Below are 22,733 nucleotides of genomic sequence, written 5' to 3'. Positions count from 1 at the left end.
ACAGGAGGGACTTGCTTTGCTGCACAAGGCTTTAGAGTAGCTCCTGTACAAGGGAGTCCCATCTAAAAATTGTACAGTCCGTTTTTGAGTGTTGGAGAATGAAGGAATTTGAGAAGTCCAGTCATGCTGGAGAGTGGTTTGTTGTTTATAAATGTGAGGTATCCCATGATTTTCAGAATTCTGGAGGCAAGTTTCAAATCACCCAGTTCTTCAGCTTGTCTGCCTTATACACTTGTACAATAGACCGCGGATTTATCTCTCCTACTAATGAATAACAGAAGCTGGAGTAATCCTCTGCGTTGACAACGATGAGTGACATGTATATTGCCCTAAGGAGAGAGAATCTGTTTGTTTCCCAACAATCTATAAAACTGTCTTCTCTAGAAAAGGATTTTCTGTGTGTGTGTGGTCATACTTACTCTTGTGTCGAAATCTGTATTCTCAGCAAGACCATTTGATGGTGAATGGATGCAAGACAGACGGGAGGAGGTTAAAAAACAGGAAAAGATTAGAAGATTCAGCATCTACTTGTAACTTTTTATCTTCCAAAAACATTCATAGAAACCTTTAGACCTTTTAGTGTCGTTCTAGTTTGTTTCATTGGTCCCAGTAAAGTGAGGCAAAGGTAATTCTTTCTGCTGACTCTGATGAGCTACTTAGATAAGACGAGGAAGATAACAGAATAAAATGGGGAAAGGAAATCAGTTTACTAGTAAAGAGATGAAATGATGTTGGGTTGGTTTTTTTTTTCCTATTTATTGTGGTCTTTATTTGGGATATGGTCAAGTTAATTGAAGTGTCATTCAGTAATTTAGGGAAAGAATAGGGAATGGAAGTTTGACAAAGGCTGTGAATATGGAATCCCAGTGATGGACTGATGAAGTTGATACCAAAAAGTAAGCTGATAAACTGCTTGCACTGTTTTGTCCAGTGTTGCTCACTGTCCATCCTGGTACAGTGGAAACAGCTTGAGATTAGAATAATGTAGGGTTTGGTTTGGAATTGCATTGTATAAAACAATGTGAAATATAAGATCCTAAATAAAAACAGAGAATTAATATTATTATTAATGGAGAGTAGAAGTGTTTCAGTTAATATTTCTGTATTCAGGTTTTTAGCATAATAAACACAGTTGTCATATTTTGAGAAGAACTGAATACATGGTTATGTTAAATAGTCACTTAAACTATCACATACCTGTTCTCTAATGGACAATTGCCAGAAGTGTTCAGCTGGCCTTTGACTAATCTGCACTCTTCAGAGTGGATTAGGTAAGATAGAGAAAATATTGCCAAAATGTCACAATTTAGGTTCAGCCAAGAAAATTATTTGAAATCAGTCAGGCCATAGGCTAAGAGTAAAGTGTGAGTTTGAACAACACAAAATCATGAAGGTAAATCTACAAACACAAACATAGAGACCCGAAGTAAAGATTGACCAGGCCAATCAACAGTGATAATGTTAATGAAATATCTTCAAAAGGTAGTGGAAATATCTGTAAAACAAATAAGGATTTTTCTCAGTGCATAAACATGTGCAGCCATGAATTTAAAAGTTACAGTTCTTAACTCATTAGAAGTATGAAAAATGTTACGGATTCATTAGCAATGTAATTGATGTTAGGAAGTGCTAAGGCCTAGTGTGAAATAATGTTCATAAAAAACAGTGCCTCTTACAAGTGATGAGTAATGCTGAAGGATACTAGTCCATAAAAAAAAATCCTCATTCTTCACAAAATAAAAGCTGTAGTGACCTAAATGGCATAAGACTATTCCAATGGTTAGCATAAGATAAAAGAAAAAACACTTGCAGAGTTTTATTTCCATTTCATAGTTTTTACACTGTTTAGCTGGTTCTAATTTTGCACTCTTTAACTGTTGACTAGACATAATCTTTCATATTTGTCCAGAAGTTAATGCTTATTAAGCAGCCCTAACAACCAGTGAATAGTTATGTGAACACAATAGTGATGTGAACACATATGAACTATGTGTTCAGGTCTTCTGACAACTCAAAAAAACCCATTAGAAATAACATTGCTGTTAATAAGCTGTGTTTATATAATGTATGCATTAGAGTACATGTATTTTTATTTCAGTTTCTTATCTGGCAAGCATAAAAAAATAGTACAAGTGTATACGGCAGCTAGACCATCTAATGTTTGCATGAGATATTTTGTTAACATATGAACATGATGAAATTTTAATTTATACTGAATTTATACTTCATATGGCCAAACTAAGGAAGTAAACGATGGATATCTCTTCCAAAGAAGAAGCACATTTGGAGTTTGTAAGAATTAATTCTCTCCTTGGAAGACTCCAACAATAGTGCCCAAAACCATTTGGTACCATACAGAATATGCTTCAGTATGTAATTATCTTTGATAGGCAGAAAAAGAATACTTGTTCTCCCAGGGTTTAGTACATCTGCTAGATTATATGGCTCTCTGTTGTCTCCTTATGTGTCTTGTCGTTGATTGTAGCAGTACCAGACAATAGAGCTGGAATGGGATATCAAGGAATTGTCCAGACTGCTGTTTGTTAGCCTTCTGAGACAGTTCCTATTGAACAGATTAAAAATGTGTTCTTCATCATAGCACACTAGTATGGTTTTGTTGACAGAAAAAATTCTTCCTTGTTACTACATCCTCCAGTGAGGCATGCATTAAACGTTGAGACATGCAGATCCAGTTCATCCATTTGCCCCAGAGTAGAATAAGCTGTACTCAGTTCCTGACAGATGTTTGCCAGACCTTTTTTTTAAAGGCTTGCCTGATGGAAATTCCTGTCTCCTTGGGCAGTTTATTCTGATACTTAATTATGCTGACTGGCATAGAGTTAATACTTAGTAGAAGGATAAATAACCTTTGCTGGTCTCCTGTTGCAGTCTAAAGCCATTAAATGTTCTCTAGCTGCAGCGGACATGGAAAGTATGTGATGCTTTTCACTTTGCAGCAGTAGTTTAGTTTTCTGAACATCAACATCTCATCAGTGTTTTATCTGATTAGCAATTTTCACTTGAGATTAATCAACCTCTTTAGAAAGTCCACAGGATTTATAGATTATTTTATTAAAAATGTCAACTTCATTTTAGGTTGCTTATATGGGTCACATTAAAGTAATGCCACAGACTTATTTATGCTGAGTTTTGAACCTTGCCTTGGACCCTGAGAAAGCAATGTCCATGCTGTTGCAGTGACTAGGAACAATTGGAACAGTGAATGCTCACTCTTGAAAATGGAATGCCTGGTCGAACCTGCAGGGTTTCTACTTCCTCTTCCTTCTTCTACTTCCTTTACTTGGAGTTGAATTCAGGATGCCATTAAGAGTTTTCTGTCTGCTAACACAGCATTTTGCGATGGTACAGTTAATTATTTTTATCAGTTTGTAGGACCTTGGTTTTATATCCTGGGTTTTCCTATTTTGTCTTGTATTAAGACTGGTTTTCAAATTAGTAATTTTACATTTGCCTTTCCAGGGCTCTTTGCTTCTTCCTCTCTTTCAATTGTGATGATGTCTGCATATCTGATTGTATCTCTATTTCAGCATTGTCACCAAAAATAATAAATAGCATCAACTTCATACAGACTTCTCAAAACACCCTGTTCATTGCATCTTTTGGATTGGAAAGTCCACCACTGAATGCTGAATGCTTATTTCCACACTAGCTAAGGAACAAAATAGTCTCCTTTTATTTCAGTTTCTGTGTATTCTATGTGTAGCCTTTTTTAAAATTTTCAATTTGTTTTCATTTATCTGAAAGTATGCACTTTGAACTGTCTCTCCTCCTAATTAGAGTATCACAAAATTAATTTTCAGTCATTGTTCAACAACTAGTGCATCATTCATAATATTTAACATAATACATTGAGATGGTGTTCACAGGGGTCTCAGGATGAGGAAAGAGACGAGGATTTGACTCTATTTCAGAAGGCTTGATTTATTATTTTATGATATATATTACATTAAAACTATACTAAAAGAATAGAAGAAAAGGTTCTCCTCAGAAGGCTAGCCAAGCTAAGAATAGAAAGGAATTAATAACAAAGGTTTGTGGCTTGGACAGAGAGTCTGAGCCAGCTGGGCTGTGATTAGCTATTAATTATAAACATCTAAGATGGGCTAATCAAAGATCCCCCTGTTGCATTCCACAGCCGCAAACAACCATTGTTTACATTTTGTCCCTGAGGCTTCTCAGCTTCTCAGGAATAAAAAAATCCTAAAGAAAGGATTTTCATGAAAAGATGTCTGCAACAATACATACAAGCAATTTGAGAATTAATGTAAAATGATCAAATTACTTAAGCAGCTTGTGCCTCTTTGTGAGCACCTACTAATGTATTTTACTGAGGAGTGCCCTCAAAAAAGGAATTCTTTTTAGAGATTACCAACTGCAAAAAGTTGTGGGGTTTTTTTTTCTACTGAACAAGTTGAAACCAAGATTTTCTGCTTAGGAACTTTATTTTTAGTTCATCCTTTCTATTGCATAGTACCAAACATAAGATAATATTCTAGAGAAAGAAATAAAATTTTGATACCACTTCATATTGTGGGAAATTCACATACATGGATAGGAGAAATAATTGGTTTGTTTGAAACAAGGGATGAGAAAGCTCTTGGTGAGGTTGGACTCAAGTGGGAAACTTGTGTGTGTGTGGTGGAAGAGATAAGGAAAGACTTAATGGAGTTTGGATCTCCTCTTGCTAACTTAGAGATGCATTTGGAAATGATGACTTGTGTTAGATGGATTAATTTCTTTCATAACTAATACCACAGGCACTGAGTGTTCCAAGGGCCTAGGGGAGTCCAAAGGGGTTTGGGTTTTTAGGGTTTTTTTTGTTCTAGCATGTAAAAAAAAATAAAAGGGGGAAAGTGTTGTTTCCTTTGGGGTTTTGAAGGAGAGTTGGCTTTGGTTTTGGTGGGTGGATTTTACTCTGCATTTTGCTTTGGTTTTTTTGGGTTTCTAAACTTGGAGTGAAGAAGACAGGCGTTCTCTGAGGGCAGCAACCTTTATACTTCAGTAATTCTGTTGATACAGACTAATGCCTTCTTTGTCATTAGTAATTTTACATTTGCCTTTCCAGGGCTCTAATGCCTTCTTTGTCATTTCCCTTGTACAGATACTTGTCTTCTGAAGTTTGTAGGGCTTGTTACAGGTTCTTTTTCTAATCACTTCTGCCTAACTTTTTGGCAACATTTTAAACTCAGCATGTCAGATGATGTCTTCCTACCTGAGTTTGGTTTCTTTGAAAAAAAAGGAAAGGTGCCTTTGAGAACAGTGCCTCTACTTTAAGTTATTTTTTAGTTTTCCTCCAATTGGAATAAATCTTCAGAAGCATCAAGGACCAGCTTTTTGGTTTTCAGTGATTGGCAAGGTGGTGTATATTCTTCTACCTTTAGGAAGTTAATGGATTAGTACTTTCATCTGATCATGTATTAAGAATGACATAAAGCTGTAGAGTTGTGATAGCTGACAGAGTAGATAATTGTTTCTGCAGCATGTATTGTACAGAAAAGATATGTCTGCATTGCAACTCGATTGGTAGCTAAGATGTTGGGTTTGCAGAGGGTTCTCTCAAGCAGTCTTTACACTAACCTGGTATCTTTTGCATGCTTTCCTCCTATATCAGTGTAATCAAGTATATGTTAATAGGGAGCGTGTTTAAGTTTTTCTCTGTTTATTTGAAATATGGGTTATAAGCCCAAATATCTAGACTTAAACAACTCAAGAATCCAAATAGCTTGTACCTTTTTTCTTCTAAATTTGGTATCAGTTTAAAATATTTCTTCATAGATTTTTCTCGAATGAAACATTGCGCTGTTATTGTTGAAATAGAAAGGGAGTTCTGTATTGATGTATCACAGGGTGGGAGTGGAGGCAGGGGAGGGTAATTAGAAGGGTTTTTGGGGGCTTACAATTCACAGTCTAAATTGTAGTGTGGGCTTTTAATGTGCTTTTAGTGGGATTGTTATGGTCAGGGAAGGAAATTGGGGTGGTCATCAAGACTTGGCAAATTCTTGTTCAGTTTATGTTGCTCCTTTGCTAATTAGTTAAGCCTCTAATAGTGAACAGCATTTCTACAGTGATGTGTCTGAAAATAAAAATAACATAGAAGTTAGTAATTGAAAAAAGAAATGACAATTGATTCTTTTGTTTATTGAATAAATTTTGTAATACACGTTCTTATACACAAGCACATGCATTCTCACATATCAGCCTTTTCAGTCTGTATACATTATAAGACTGTCCTGCTTTATGCAAAAATTACTTAGTATACTTTTTATTTATATTAGAGCAAGGACAAGATTGCATCCTACAGCAAAACTCCAAAAGTGGATAGGAGTGATGTGGGGAAGGAGATGAAAGAAAAGTCTTCCATGAAACGTAAACTTCCTTTTACAATTAGTCCATCCAGAACTGAAGATCGCAATTCAGATGCAGGTAGAACCTTTTTATTTCCTTAACTAATTATTTGTTGGTAAAATACGTCCTAACTTAATTAATTGTATGTTATGTTTTTACATTGATTTTTTTCCCTCTTTAAAAAGAATACTAAGTATAAATGTTGCTTGCTTCCTTCTGATTGTTGCATCTCAGTCTGATAGACTTTCATCCTGGCATTAGCAATAGCCAGCATGCCACCATCGTTGATCTATATTCTCCAGTTGTTTCCTAACCTCATTCTTTCCTTCTGTTTCAGTAACAAATCTTTCTTTGTTTTGTCATCCCTAGAGGTCCATTTGTTTAAATGAGTAAACAGATGAAAAACCATGTGAATGCCTTGATTTGAGACACAGCTGTCAGCTTTCATAGCCTTTTTTGAGGAGGGAGTGTTGGATTGGTAGATGTACTGTCTTTTATAGAAAAGCTTGCTAAGGTGACAGAGGTAACTAAACTAGTCATGGAGAGCACACTTTCCTTTCAGTTTAAGTTCCTATCACCTGTACCTTCTCTGCAGAGCATAAATAGTTCTTCCCAGATTAAGCTTATTTATATTAGAACTGATTTCAAGGCTTCAAACTGCCATTCTTAACACAGTTCTTTTCAAATCAAGATTTAGGGAGCTGGATACATGCCAAGGGTACAGTTATCTCTGGGTTTAGGTAATTAATTATCTGTGTCATTGTGCAATTATAGTTCAGTAAGAGTTCACTTGATAACCAAGCAGTATCCATGGCCAGCAGAACACATTGAATTTCCCCAAATTTCTCAAAGGCTCAGTGTTACAGTTTTTTATACATTGCTTATTGTACATTTGAATATTTTCACGACCAGATAGTTCCCTTAATATGCATAGATTTAAATGCAAGGTAGAAGTGTATACCTCAGTGTGAGTTTAATTTTTGTTCAGGATTGATTCATGTAGATTTGGCTCCTTGATATTACATACATATTTTAATTACTGTAAAGAGACTGTAGTATGAAATCCATATTTGAAATAGTCACATTACAAAACAATGCTCTTGGCTTTAGTTCTGTTCCCAGTAGTTTTACAGCATTCTTGCACTATTCACGATACCATCTGATTTTGAAAAGACCATGTCTAAATTAGAAGTATGCTCCCAGCATCTGCTTTATTAAATTTTTTGCTTGATATTAGATCATAACTATTTTTTCATAATGGAAGTAAATGTATTTAGATGTAATATTAAATATATATTGAAAGTTGGAAATTTTTTGTCATGTCGTCTTACTCCCATCAACTTTAAATAAGTCATGCTTGTCCCAAACATCTTGTAAAGTAGCAGAACTTTTTGTGGGTTTTTTGCTATAGCATCTATTGTTACAGTTGCCACAAACAAGATTGATTACTTCAGACTCTTAAACATGCACAAAAAGACAATGCTCACACTACAAAATTTTTTTGTCAGAAGTTTATCAGAGAGGTGAAATAGACAGTTTCAAGTAGGGGCAAGAAATATTTAACATAAAAGTAGAAGGCACATGGCTCTTAACTGTGCTAGCAAACACCACGGCTTGGTCAACATTTAATTTCTGCTGAGGTAAGGAGGTTAGAGCAACTGCCCTTTTGCAGGTGGGAAACTTGGTACATAAACCTTCCAGAAACTTCAGAGCAGGAGCACTGCTAGGATGAAAAAACTGTTCCTGTAATGCAGATTCTGTGCCTAACCAATTAGATTAGACCACTGGGAATGAGACACACTGGTGCCAAGTTTGTCACTGACATGGATTAGGAGTGACATCAGTGATCATGAAATGCAGTGCTGCTTCTGGCACAAACATGGCGTTACACATGGAAAAGGTTTGCTGTCACTGAGCTAAACTGTTACCTCTGACAGAAGTGTCTCCCTGATAGCTGTGTACAGAGAATGGCAAACCCTGAGAAGGAAGAAAGTAAGTTTTTGGAAATTAGAGTGTAATAGGACACAGAAGGGGAGAAAGAAAAGGTACTGAAAAGCTTCCTATCAGCTTCAAGGTCTTTAAAAATATGTCTGAGTTACAAAAAAACCCCTAAATGTAAAAGTAGCTAGAGGTACTTAAAAATTTTTAGTTTAATAGTTTAATAAATGGTTTATTCCCAAGATACATTATAGGGTTACTAGCTGATTGTAGAAACTCCATGACAATTGGATTTCATCCTGTTTAGGCATGTAAATGAGTCAAAGAATGGTGATACCTAATTTTTAGTGTTACATCATTAAAGGTTTCTTGGTTCTAGTTCCAGGGTTTTCTGTAAACTAAAATTTTGTCTTTTTTTTTTTTTCTGATTTTTGTAAAAAATACTCCTTTTTCTGCTGGGCATTTTTGTTTTGTTTTGTTTCAGGTTTTGTCTAAATATTGCAAGTGGTAATGAACATGGACAGCCAAAATGAAAGTTGATGTAACACAGAAATGTTTTGGGGTTTTTTTTTCCATTTGATTTCTGCAACACTGTACACAAAGTACATTTTACACCCAATCAGTTTTGGCAAGACTGAAACCAAATGGCATTTGTAGAGTCTAGAACAATTATAGCCCACTTCTTTATCTAAATTTAAATTTAATTTTTTTTTCCTTAAGAAAATGTTGCAATAAATTGATATTCAGTGTTTTAAGATTGAGCCTTTTAGTTACTTTCTTAACAATTTGATACCCATGAAGAGAGTTGAGAAGGCTGCAGGAGCTGCCAAGTCTGTGCAGGTCTGAAGGATAATGTGAGTCCCAGGAGAGCTGTGGCCCTCTGAAGAGGCCCCTGGGAACAGGACACACCTGGAAGGACACTCTGTCCCTGTCTTTATCAGCAGCATCCTGTTGTGTTGCTTCTGTTGTGCAGGGCTGTGACACTCCCCTGGCTGTGGTGGCTTCCTGAAACTGAGAGCTCTGTTGTGACGTCCCCGTTCTTGGTCAGAGCAACCACAAAAAAATAATGCAATGTATACATCCTGCAGGCAAATTTATTTATACTGCAGTATAGCTTTAACCTATTTATAAGTAAATCTTAGGAAGGAGTCTACATGCAAGCTTTGATTGAAACTGCTGGATTGGATGATCAAAGCAGAATTATTTTTCATCTATTTTGAAATAAACTCTCTGATTTTAAGTCTCCCCGATCCAAAACCATAATTTGACTGAAAAGCCATCAGTTATTTAGACTGCTTAAACAGAGTTGCTTACATTTTCTTAATTTATTTAAGTAATCTGGTTAGTTTTAAGTAACCTCTGATGCAGTTATTGGAATAAGAACAATAGACAGGTGTTGATTTTGCAGAGGTCAGATTTGTTTCCTTTCTCTACCTTACTAGTCTGAAGAGAGAAATTAGAATTTTTCATAATAATTAAACATAACTGCAGATCCTAAAAATCTTTCCATTGTAAAGAGAATCTTGTTACAGAGTTGATTATTCAGGAACAATGAGTTACAATTACACTGAATGTGGTAATTTGTTAATCTTTCTTGGTAATTATGTTATCCAGATTTACTGTTTATAGCAGGATCTCGGTTTTGTTTTCTGACCCCTTCAATTTCAGTTTTTAAAGTAGTCCAAACCTGGCACAGTCATACTTCTTTTTTAGCATTTAGTTGTCATCCAGGAGAGCAAAACAACTGACCTCTTCATGCTGCATGGGCACATCACAGTAACACAGTTCCTGTGCTCATGCTTTCTGTAGTTAAAGAGGTTTGTGGGAGTGTTGAAGGGAGTGTTCACACACTGCTTGCTGGATTTGGGCTTGTTGTTCAACTGTAACAACTTCATTTAACTGTTGTTTGGGCTACAGGCAGGAAAGTGGAGGTGGTTTTGTGTGTTGGTTTCATTAAATAAATATGATACAAACTAGATTAATTAGGTATCACAATTAGGTATCTACATTGTTAAATGCACTGTGGGGTCTCTGCATCACATTCTAAGCTTTCTCTGAGGGTAGGAAACACAGCCAGTCATGATGTCTTTCTCTTGGAAGTAACTTGGAAGTAACTTCAGTCAGGTTGCAGTGACCACGCAGAGCTCCATAAACTCTGTCTCTGAACTTCATCATCTGCAGAAGTGGTCTTGACCTAGCAAAGAACATATTATTCTTTGATTGTATATCATTCAATCTTCTGACTTCATAACATTCATTTCAAGCAGTTCATATTTTAATTTTGTATGATCCTATTTTCTGATCCTGTTAATTTTTATGATTTAGACTATATTGGGAGTCTTTTACATAAAAACAGAGTATGATGAGCCCTAAAGTTTGAATTTGGGGTTTGGGTTGGTTTTTTTGCCTAATTTCCTTTATCCACTGAGGTGATTATTTTACCAAATGAAATACTCTGTTAGTTTGGCATGATTTGTTTTGAGAAATCCACGTATTACATTACTTAATAATTTAATGTTCCAATACATTAAAAATTACTTGTGTGGGTATTTGTAATTTATCTAATTGGGGGAAAAGAGCAAGCAAACAAAAAATGAGATACATTATTGGCTGCCTTGGGACAAAATCTGTCATGTGTAAATTATCCTAAAACAATCACCAGTGTCTCTGATGTTCCTTGTGCCAGTACATTTTAAGTATTGTGAGTGGATTTCATTGAGCCCTTTTACAAATAAGTACTCAGATGCTCCTGAATTCCTGTTTTACATAACTTGAGTATTTCAAAATAGTTTTTTTTTAGTGTTCATTGAAAAGCTTGTGTTGTCAAGGGAAAATCTTAAAGAGATACAGTCCAGAGGAGTTTGGCTGTGTATTATGAAGTTTATTTAATAAAGGTGGATGAACATGAAGCCACAGGAGTAGTTCTAGTTTTTATTTTTTTAATAAAAAGTGAAAAAATCTCTTATGTTCTATTTCTAATGAACATAAGTTCATTTCAACTTCTGAAGAACAGCAGAAAGTGATGAGATTGTGAATGTAATAGGAGATATTTGTAGTCCATAGAACCTGAAAACAAAGCATAAACAAAAAAAACAGCCAGAAAAAACCAAACAAAAAAAACAACAACAAACCCAAAAAACAAAACAAACCAACAACAAAAAAACCCCCAAACCAACTGATGGAGTTTCATAGTCAATTTTATAATTAAATTCTACCTAAACTTACTTCTTAAACTGATTCTGTTCCTTTATGAGGGAAGTTTTTACTGTTCAAGTTGTAGAAACATCAGGTTCACAGTGGTGAAAGTTTTCTGTTACCATAAGATGAAGAATAGCTAAGAAGTTGAAGCCCCTAAATGTTAAGTTGGTCTCATCCTGTTAAAGTGTGCTATGTGTTGGTATTCTTGGAACATTGATTTTTGGTTTGATTTGAGTTTTGGGAGTCTTGTTTGTTTGGGGTTTTTTTTGTTTGGTTGTTGTTGTTGTTTTTGGTGGGGTTTTTTTTGTGGTTTTTTTGGGGGGTTTTAGGTTGGTTTTTTTTTTTGTTTGTTTGTTTGGTTTTTTGTTTTTGGTTTTTTTTTTTTTTTTGGTTAGTTGGTTTTTTTGGGTTTTTTGGTTTGGTTTGGTTTGGTTTTTTTTGGTTGGGTTTTTTTTTTGCTTTCTTCCACCCCTCTTGTCAGAACCAGTTCATATCCATGAGATCTTGGGGGGGATTATCAGGTGCACCTGCTATAATCTTGAGACTTTTTTAGCTTTCTTGTTGATCATATTGATTTTTGTGTATTAAACTGTTTAGATTAACTGACAACATATTTGAAGTCTAATACCCATTTAAATTAAATTGTGTCTCCTTTTGAGCAGTAAGTGCATATTTACAGTATAACTTGGTGAGAACAGGTGTTCTTATTTGATGCTTTTAATTTGTAAGATCTAGAAATGCTTTGCAAATGCTGTGTTAATAAAATGTAATAGAAGAATTATTTACCACTGAAATGGAGCACTGAACATGAGGCAGGAATAAATTGTGCTGATTTAAAAAAAAGCAAAACCCAAAAACTCAGAGAATCCCAATGTATAAAAGAGTAAACCTAGATAATAAAAAACTTTATTTCATGTATTTTGATACATTATTTTCTTGAGCTGAAAATAGCTATAGAATGGTAAGGAATAATTCAGAATGAAAATAAGTGTGTTTTTCAAGGAAAGAATTACGAGCAGTAAATAGCATATGCTAAGAAATACCTGATTATGCTGGTCAATCTGAAATGTGTTATTTCAACGGAAGTACTAAATTAGTCAGTAAAGAGTATGCTGTGCTTTTTCATTGCAGAAAGAACAGCATGCTTGCAGTGAAAAATTTCAAGTACAATTTTATTGTTAAGGGTTTTTTTTATTTTCCTACACAGATGTTTTTACCAGTAAGGCACAACACAAATAGCGTTGGTTTGGATATTGAATTAATTTTTTAGATATTCAAGATTCTGAGTTGCCTGTAGTTTAGGAATAAAAAAACCATCATTTGATTCTGTAAAAGGGATCTCGTTTCCTTTTTAAATGTGATACATAAATGTATAGAGGTTTTTAAAATATATACATGGGTCAGTAGCGTTCCATTCTTAAATACTCTCACTGGCAATTGTTTAGCCCAAAAAATCATGTATTTCTTATGGGTCAGTATGGAATTCAAGATAAGAACTGTTGATGTGCCTTCGTGTGCCTCAACAGCACTGCTTTACTAGAGCTCGTGTCTGTAACCAGGCCTAGAAAGTGAGATTTAGAGAAGGCTAGGAAGGCAGAAAATTAGCTGAGAGGAAAGGAATGGAATGAGAAAGAAGGCAGAACTGTAGAAACTGAAAAGATAACTAGGAACCTCAAAGGGACTTAAGATTCTAATTTTTACCTCTGCAGAAGTTCAGTGAAGTTTTCCTCGTCGGAGTCCTCTCTTTTAAGGTTTTCCACTGTTGCAGATGACAGGGTTTCTTGGTTTTGGTGGGAGTTTTGTTTAGTTTTATTTTCGATGTGTTTACTCAGATGTGTAATTTTAGCTCCTGGTTTAAAACTTGGAGATGAAATATTAAACAGTTTCCGTAAATATTGATAAAGAAAAGAAGTTATGTATATAAAATAGCTGTATGTGTTTGAAGGATATGAATTATGGAGAAGAAATTGCTTTGAGACAAAATACCTGGATGAGTTTGAGAGAAAGAATCTTTTAACCAATTACTTAGCAGATACCAATATTAACTAGTCTTTTCCTAATTTTTACCATGGTGTCTTGAGAGAAGCAGAAGAGAGCGTAGTCTCAGGTCTCTATTCAATGTTGAAAGCTGACCAGCTGATTTTACAGAAATTTTAAGTTCTTGGCTTTAATCTCTGAGGATTGAAGTTGTGACATACACAGCGTTCCTTTTATGAAACAGGTTTTTCATCTGTTAGAATTTTTTGGTAATCCTGCTTACAGCTTTAAGTGCTTTATCTCAGTAGCTTATTATGCTAATATGATTAGAGCAGGTAACCAACACTAATGCAAATGCAGTAAGTTAGAGGTGTAATTTCTGTTTTTCATCACCTGTCACCAGTCACGAGTTTACAGACCTTAAGAGGATGGTTTTATTTTTAGAAAAATATACTGATGGAACTGCACATTGAGTCTTGAAATGTTCCTATTTCTAGAGAAGGAAGGTCCAGAGAAAAAGAAAATGAAGAAGGATGCTGGGAATAAGAAATCAGCACCCGTTAGCATTCTGTTTGGTTACCCTCTGTCAGAGCGCAAACAGATGGCACTTCTCATGCAGATGACAGCAAGAGACAACAGCCCAGGTGATCTTACAGAGTTAACAGTTTTCTCCCTCCTGCCTCTTTAATTCTGTCCTAGTCAGAATATTCAGAGCACTGATGGTTTTCAACAATCTCTTATTTTTTTCAAATATTTTAAATCATTCATACTTCTGTTAAAATTTATTTCACATGGATGATTAATCTGATGAAAAATTCTTGATCTTCTATATTTATGTGAAAAGCTTTGCACCGTGATAGCTGTAAAAACTGAACATTTAATTTCTTCCTTTGTTTATTTTTGCCTCTCAGACACTGTTCCATATGGATTATTTAAAGCCTGAAATACTTTCTTTTTTTTTATTTTTATTGAAGCTTAACTATTATCTCATTTTCTCACTTTGGAGCAGGATTTTAATCTAGGAGGAAATGGGACCATTTCCTTCTGATTTAATGGGAGAGGCAAGACATCTTGTTCTTAATTCACCATTTCAAGCTCTCCTTGGTCCAGCTGCATTTAAAAAAATCTTTATGTATGTATGTGGTCTACAGGTGTAAAGTTTTTACAAAATTGCTATTTAAAAGCAAATGGCTTCATTTCCTTAAGGAACTATCCAGTCCACCCACCTGTGGAACTTAAGGAACTATCCAGCTGTCCAGTTGTGTTGGTACAGCTGATGATTTGTATGTAGTATAATACACAGACTGTAATTCTTTAAACTGGCATCCCACTACATAAAAATATAGTAGAATTTTGCTGGAGGAAGGAGAAAGCAGGGTAGATACTGCTCTGCCTTGTCTTGATTCAGGAGAATTTATACCAGAATGTGTGAATCTTGTAGTTTGGATAGACTTCATCTTTCCTAGAAACTTGCTTAAAATAGTAAGATTTTGCAAAATGCCCTTTTTCACATTGGAAATCTGCATTGTGCTGACTCCTATGAAGGGTGAAATGTCTTTTATTTAAATATAATTATTCAATGGTCATTATCATCTTTGAAGGCAAGTGTTGACAATCATTTAACTTCATCTCACTTTTATTAACTTAACAGTGACCATTTAAAAACTTGTCTTGTAGATTCCACCTTAAATCATTCCTTACAAACAACACCAACACAAAAGAAAACTCCAACCTCTTCTTCAAGACAAAAAGACAAAGTTAACAAGAGAAACGAACGAGGGGAAGCTCCTCTACATATGGCAGCAATCCGAGGGGATGTTAAACAGGTCAAGGAGCTAATCAGATTAGGTGCAAATGTAAATGTAAAAGATTTTGCAGGTAAGTTAATATGAGTACTCTTAACTGTATAAATTAAGACTGAAGTTGTTAACAGAGGTTTCCTTTAAGTTCATGTTGTATGCTAATGAAAATGTATAACTTCATGGAAATTCCCAAAGGTGTGTTTTTCATTTCCAGTGGCAGTGGTAGTACTGGGACACTGTAGTACATAGTGTATGATTAGAACAGGGTTTTAATCCCGAGAGGTTTCAGTTGTGTCCAGAGCCTCGGTGTAGTAGATATTTGCAGAAATCTGTGCACACAGATTCTGTGTTCTTGCTGAACTTGGTAGGATTGTGCTGGACAGAGTTAAATGATGAGACTGTGGGCTATGTGAGGAGATGCAGAGTTTAGTAGTGGTGGAGGTGATGGTGCTGTGATGTGCAGTGTCTTCACTGGGACAACTGATTCGCAGCAAGGCAGAGTGGTGTGGTTGCAGTTGTCATCTACTCCTGCTGGATTAATGACTGCTTTGATGTGTCAGTATTTGATGTGATTTGCATAATGGCTGATGAGCTTTGTTAAGTTGGAACATATACAATATTCTTAGGTTTATGGTCTGAATTATGTTGTCAGTGGGAATGGTTGAGAGGAGTTGAGATAGCAGGTCTCTGTGGAAAAAGCTAAGAACTATATAGCACAATTAGTTGTTAGCTCAAACTTGACTTCAAGAGAAGATATTAATGAGATTAACCGAAATCTTGACTTTAGGTAAGAAATAGATGGGTAAATTCTTACCCTTTGAGGAGGGTAGGTGAATTTGTATTTGAACATGAAGCTACCCAGGACTGGCATGTAGAGGAGGAGAAGAAGACAAGCAGAAGTAGAACACTATGAGATCTTCAAAGATAGAGAGGGGAGATGAGAAGAACTTGTTGACAAGAGCAATTTTAGAAAAGAAGGGGGAGGTTCAGGGGAAGACAGGCCCATAGATATCACTGGGAGAATAATAGAAACACTTGAAGAAGAGATGTAGTGGGTTGACCTTGGCAGGCTGCCAGACGCCCACCCAGCTGCTCTCTCACTTCCCTTCCTCAATAAGGTGTTGGGAGAAAATAAGATAGAAAAAAGCCCTTGTGGGTCATGTTAAAGACCATTTAATAAGAACAGCAAAAGCTGCCTGTGCAAGCAAAGGAAGAAGAATTCATTCACTACTTCCCATCATCGGGCAAATATTCAGTCCCTTCCCAGGAAGCAGGGCCTCAGCAGGTGTAACAGATGCTTGGAAAGAAAGACAAATGCCATTATGTACAAACTACCCTCCTTCCCTCTCCTTTCAGTGAGCTTTAATTGCATGACATCCTGTGGTATGGAATACACATTTGGGTAGCTGTCCTGGCTATGTCCCCTCCCAAACCCTGGTGCAGGAGGAGGGAGAGAGAAAACCATGACACTTCACAAGCCCTGTTCAGCAGTAGCCAAAACACCAGTATGCTGTGAGTACTGGTGTTGCTCCCAAATGCAGTGCACATTACTATATGGGCTGCTCTGAAGGAAGTTAACTTCACAGCTTCATCTCAGTCTGACCTAGGGCAGATATTTTATTTTAAAGGCAGATGAAAGGAAAAGGACAATGGCTGAGACCTGGTTCTGAGGATCAGTTGGATATATGTTGGAGGCTTCATTCAAAATTCTGGAGGGGTTGTTTGGGATCAGGTGAGATAATTTTTTATTGGTGATGCAAAGTGAGAAGCAGAGATGGCTGAACTTCAAAATACTGAGCAGAGGGAGAAGTCAAGAAGAGGGGGAGGATTGAAGCAGTGAGTCATGAGTGGAGAAAAGTAGGAATTCAGGATGCAGTGTAGTTTAGAGAATTAGAGGTTTTTTAGCTAAGGATTTGGCAGAACTAAAGGAGCAGAAAATGAATTAGTAATGGAGGAAGTAACCCTGCTCATGGGATATCTGCCAGCATGATACTGTTGTGTGAGAACAAGAGTAAAGGAAACAGATACTGACAGCAAGCCAGCGCTAGAGTTGGCAGGCTGGACATTGTGAAAGGATGGAAAAGCAAAGCAGTACAACATGGAGAAAAATAAATTATGAAGGTAATTAATATAGAGAATACAAGACAGGGATCAGAGGGCTGAGAGCAGAAGAGTGTTATCATGTTGGGTGAGTGTGAAAAGAGCAAATGGCAAGAAAATGGAAAGATGGAGGTGGTAGCCAGACAGTGCTGGAAGTGAGTAACCCAAGTGATGATTCAAGAGGAAAATTAGTGTATGAAGAAGAGAAAGAAGTGTTTTGCTTTAGAGTAACTTAGAACCTTTTTTCTTTTTTTCTCTTTTGCTTTTTTCTCTTTTCTTAGCTGCTTTTAAAATTTAAATGAGTGGCAGCTTGAAGTTGAGTGAAGGCTGAAGGTGAGAAATCCCATTACTGAGGGATTAGATAAGTTAGGGATTTCTTGTACCTCCACTTCATGGATGTACAAGACTGCTACTGATTAGATCCAAAGCTCATGTGATTAAACTCTTTTACTGGTTATGTTGGAAGCGAAAGTTGAATGCCTTCCCAGAACTGGGCTTTGAGAAGGCATCAACAGCAGGTCAGGTCAGCTATGAAGTGGAAGTCATCAAGCTGGGGAGAAGAAACTGAGGTACGGAATAGAGAGTGCGTGGGTTGTCATCTTCAGCTGACACTCTGCTACAGAGAATGAGCACTGAACTCAAGGAAATCATAATTGCAAAAAATTACTAATATTCTGGGAAATACCAGAATGAGTTCACTGCCATTATTTATTAACAGCTTGTTATCTAGCTGCTAATGTTGTTCATATTTCCTAGTACATTTTCAGTAACTCTAAAAGAGCACTGGTTATGGCAATTTGCTACACTTACTATTTCAAATAGTGTGGTTTTCAGAGGGTTTCCATATATTTTAATATTATTTTTATATGTATTTACCAGAGTTCAAATGTTTACTAGTCAAAGAATCTCTGACATGTTTAGCCTGGAGATTTTGTGCCAGGTTTTGTCTTCTACTATTTGATTTGTGATTCCAGCATTTAATCTCAGAAAAACTTGGAATTTGATGTGAGGTTTGAAGTTGATAAAGCGTGTGTTGTTCATCAGACGGATGGCGTTGCTGTTCTGCCAAGTACTGTGTGTGAGTGTTTTGAAATGTTCAGAGGCAATAGAGATCTATAGCACAGGAATGAAAAATCAAATCTTTGATCTTTGTCTTAAATCTACCATTCTTCTCTCTAGGTTGGACGCCACTACATGAAGCTTGTAATGTTGGTTACTATGATGTTGCTAAAGTTCTGATAGCAGCAGGAGCAGATGTGAACACACAGGGCCTGGATGATGATACCCCACTTCATGATTCTGCTAGCAGTGGACATAGAAATGTGAGTGTTCTGGAAAAGTGGGAGGGGAATAAATACGTGGTTTGAAATGCTGAAGCTTCAGAACAAATCCTAACTGTCTTGATTGCAGTCATATGGTCTCGTAGTTCTGCTTCTGCTCTTTTGGGAGCATCTTAAAGTTGTTCTGATTGTTTCATCTGACTTCTATTACCAGATATTTTCTACTAGTATCTGTTTTCTTAAATATTTATAAGTTTCCTCTTTACTTTCTTAGTAAATAAGCACTTAGGTGACTTTTTTTGAGAAACTTTTACTGTACAGAATTCTCAAAAGAAAAATGTCTCCTAAAAGTATACTGTGGATTCGTGTATATTGTATATACATATTTATAAATATTTAAAGGTATATATCCTATATTTCTTTTAAAATATTAAATGTCATTGAAATAGGGAACTGATATATATATATATTCTTATTATTTTTTAATTTACCAATCAGCACTTAATGGAGAAGATAAATGGAGCTCTGTAGGTACTTTATATTAACTTTCAAATTTGTTCTTGATTTCTGCAAATAAGATGCAGAAATGACTCTGCTTTCCCTTTATATCTCCTTTATTTCATTACTGTGTATGCAATCTGTTGTATAAAGCAAAAGATAGAATGCATCCTTAAATCAAGTACACCTTGCAAACAAGATGTTCAGTTTGAAAAGTTTTTCTGGAAAAGCTAGAGAAATTAATTATCATAATATGTTGGGAATTCTTTTATTAGCTGTTTAGTAACTGTTTTTTTAGGTATGTAAACAAATTGGGTCTTAAGATCAAGCTTTCATAGAGTTGTCGTGGAGTCTTGGAGAACAGGACCTCTTGCTTATCTGATATCAGTACAGGTACCTGTGGCCATCCTACTGATATTATGTACCAGAATAATTCTGAAGCTTCCTGTTAAGGTATCACTGTCTGCTGAATTTCCACATTCTTTATACATAGGCAAAAAAAAAGTAATACTGGACACTGTGCTAATGCAGTGGCCTTGGATTCACTGTAATATTAACAAATTGTTGCCTTTGATGATGGAGAAGTTGATAATTTTGATTTATTGCATGTAGTTGCTGGTAGGGTGCTTTGTTCCTCCAGTAAGATGCTTGGATCTCTCTCAGGGCTTTTTGGAACTGCTGAGGAAAACAGTAGTACTGCGATTTGTAAAAGTTTATCTGTTCCTTATTGAAGTGGAATAAAATTTGGAGCAAGAGGGTGAATCAAGTGCAGAGGAGTAAAGAGCCTGGTAGGTGGGGAACCAGATAAATTGTGTGAAGAAATGCTAGAGCAGCAAGAACAAAGGCCCCTGTTTCTTTCTTCTATAATGATGCTGTGTAACAGAGGGCAGCTGTCTCTGGTCTTCCCCTTCACCTCCTTGACAGAGCAGACTCTATGCACTACCTGGACTTTGCATTTTAGTTGCTGAAGTCTTGCTTTCCAGTCTCAGTATCATAGATAGGACTTAGGATTGCATATTGTGTTACTCACATTTCATGTGCAACAGAGGATTTTTATGCTGGTCAAGTAAGGTGTCGTGGATAACCTCAAAGTTAATTTATTTAATGCTGCAGATTGTGAAGCTGTTGCTTCGACATGGTGGAAATCCATTTCAAGCCAATAAGCACGGGGAAAGACCTGTTGATGTTGCTGAAACTGAAGAATTGGAAATGCTGTTGAAAAGAGAGGTGCCCATCTCTGATGATGAGGACAGTTGCTCAGGTAAAAGTAGCTGTTTAATTGCATACTTAATGCATCGTTTCACCTAAGTTCTTTTGTATAGTGTTAGCTATCAAGGCTTGCTGCAGGTAACAATTGATATTGCTAAGGTTGTCTTTCACTTATATTTTTAGAGGTAGTTTGTTAAATTTCTCAATTAAATTACCTGAAATGTGTATTCTGATTTTTTTAATTTTTTTTTTTACTTTTCTCTCTGTCTTTAATAAGCCATTCCCACTTTGCAGATCAACTCAATATCAGAATGATGATTTTACCAGAGAAAGATATAGAGGAAAATACCAAATTTTTTATGATACAGCTTGTTTCTGAGATGGTTTATTTCATGGTGAAAAATACCCCAAAGTCACTTACTTCCTATCTTTGGTAGATTAATCAGGAGTCAGCGTTTCACATGGGTGTAACATAGTTACTCAGTGTAGAAAAGTTCCTGCCAGTGGGGGGGACCTCTGGTTTCTGTGGATGACCAGGTAAGTAAGTTGCTGAAGTGGAGGCAATAATTCTTGGTCCCTCCTGTGTTTCTGCAGATTGAGGAGTATGTAACACCTCTTGGAGCACAGAAAGAATTGTAACCTCCTCAGAAGCAAAAGATTCTTGGTCATGAGTAACTTACTTGAGTGCCAGACAGGAACTTTTGATTTGGCTTTCACAGAATATTCAACAACTCAGAATCTTTTAGGTAAAAGAAATTAAGTGGATTGAAAACTGGCTGAACATTTAGACCAGAATGGCAGTGATTGGTGGCACAGAGTTTATTTGGAGGCCAGTAACTGCCTCTGTACCTTGGATCAGTACTGTGTCCGCTCCTGTTTAACACCTTCATTAATGGCTGGGGTAGAGTGTTCCATCAGGAAGTTTCCTAATGACACAGAACTGGAGATTCTGAGGAGGAGTGGATGGTGCATCAGAGTGTTGTGCTGCCATCCAGAGGAATCTTCCCATGTTGGAGAAATGGGCTCGTGGGAATCTCATGTAGTTCAGCAAGGGGAAGTGCAAAGTCCTGCAGCTGGGGAGGAACAAACATCCAAGCAGCAGTGCAGGTTGGGATCTGACCAGCTGGGAAAGCAGCTTTGCAGAAAAGGCCCTGGCTCATGCTGAACAACACCAGCTTGACCGTGAGCCAGCAGTGTGCCCTTGCTACAAAGAAGGCCAGTGGTGTCCCAGGCTGCATTAGGAAGAATGCTGCCAGCAGGTTGAGGGAGGTGATCCTCCCACTCTGCTCAGCACTGGTGAGGCCACAGCTGCAGTGCTGGGTCCAGTTCTGGGCTCCCCAGTACAGGAGAGACAGTGACACCATGGAGAGAGTCCAGAGAAGAGCCAGGAAGATGACAAAGAGCCTAGAAAAGCAAAATTTGATTCATGAAAATACCTGAGGGGAGGTTGCAAAGAGGACAGAGCTGGGCTCTTGTCACTTGTGCACAGTGACAGGACCAGAGACAGAGGGCATGCAGTGAAACACAAGAAGTTCCCTCTGAGCAGCAGGAAACATTTTTTTCACTGTGAGGATGACCAAGCAGTGGCACAGATTGTCCAGGGAGGCTGTGGAGTCTCTGTCCCTGGAGATAATTCAAAAGTTTTCTGAGTATGGTCCTGGGGAGCTGGCTCTGGGTGTCCCTGCATGAGCAGGGTGGGTTGAACGAGATGATCTCCAGAGGTCTCTTCCAAGCTCAACCATTCTATGGTCTGTGAAAAGCACTTGAAGAAGAGTGTCATGTCACCTGATTGTAAAAGTTGGTTTCTCTTTCCCAGACAAATACATAAAGTGCAACCCCCTAGGAATGTTTTCCAGTCAAAGTTTCAGTATACTTCAAGGGAAAAATGTCACATTGCCCTATGATCTGATGTAGTGTTAACTTTTTTGGCATTAGAATAACCTGAAATGCAGTGCATGGTCCTTCTGTTCTAAGGGGCAGTTGTGGCATCACTTCACAGAATCAATTTCAGCTTATTGAAAGCATTGCTCTTACAGACAAATATTTTGACTTATGTGTAATAGAAATTTGTTACTATTTAACAACTGATTCCTCAACAGTCTGTGCAGGGTACTGTCCTTTAGAAAGAGTCAGGTTATACAGGAATTATGCACAATGGGTGAGGTTTTCAAAATTTAAATTGCATTACTTTTATTAGATATAAATGTTATTTAGTATTTTTACACACCTAAGTGAGAGCTGTAAAGGGAGGGGAGAACTTTGATTTCATGACCTTTTGTTTTCTCTTAAAAAGCTTAATTCTTGTGAGAAGTTTTGCTGTGTGTTTAAGATCGGTTTTATTCTTTTTTCATTTGTAAAGAGGTGA

At 36.7% G+C, this 22,733-nt stretch overlaps 1 protein-coding gene across 3 annotated transcripts in view; it reads left to right on the top strand.

Moving 5' to 3' along the window:
- ANKRD12 (ankyrin repeat domain 12) overlaps nt 1-22,733 on the top strand; it is a 59,922-nt gene that overhangs the window by 19,783 nt on the left and 17,406 nt on the right. For 2 of the 3 annotated variants that reach the window (XM_030971047.1, XM_030971048.1), the window contains 5 exons: nt 6,297-6,444; nt 13,977-14,123; nt 15,157-15,357; nt 18,561-18,703; nt 20,273-20,420. In XM_030971047.1, coding sequence (XP_030826907.1) covers nt 6,297-6,444; nt 13,977-14,123; nt 15,157-15,357; nt 18,561-18,703; nt 20,273-20,420 — 787 coding nt within the window. The remainder of the gene's footprint in view (nt 1-6,296; nt 6,445-13,976; nt 14,124-15,156; nt 15,358-18,560; nt 18,704-20,272; nt 20,421-22,733) is intronic. The other variant, XM_030971049.1, reaches the window with a different exon arrangement.

This window comes from Camarhynchus parvulus, chromosome 2 (assembly GCF_901933205.1).
Source record: "Camarhynchus parvulus chromosome 2, STF_HiC, whole genome shotgun sequence".
NCBI classification, from domain to species: domain Eukaryota; kingdom Metazoa; phylum Chordata; class Aves; order Passeriformes; family Thraupidae; genus Camarhynchus; species Camarhynchus parvulus.
The sequence above is the reverse complement of the archived record's forward strand: the minus strand, read 5'-3'. Positions and strand labels throughout refer to the sequence as shown.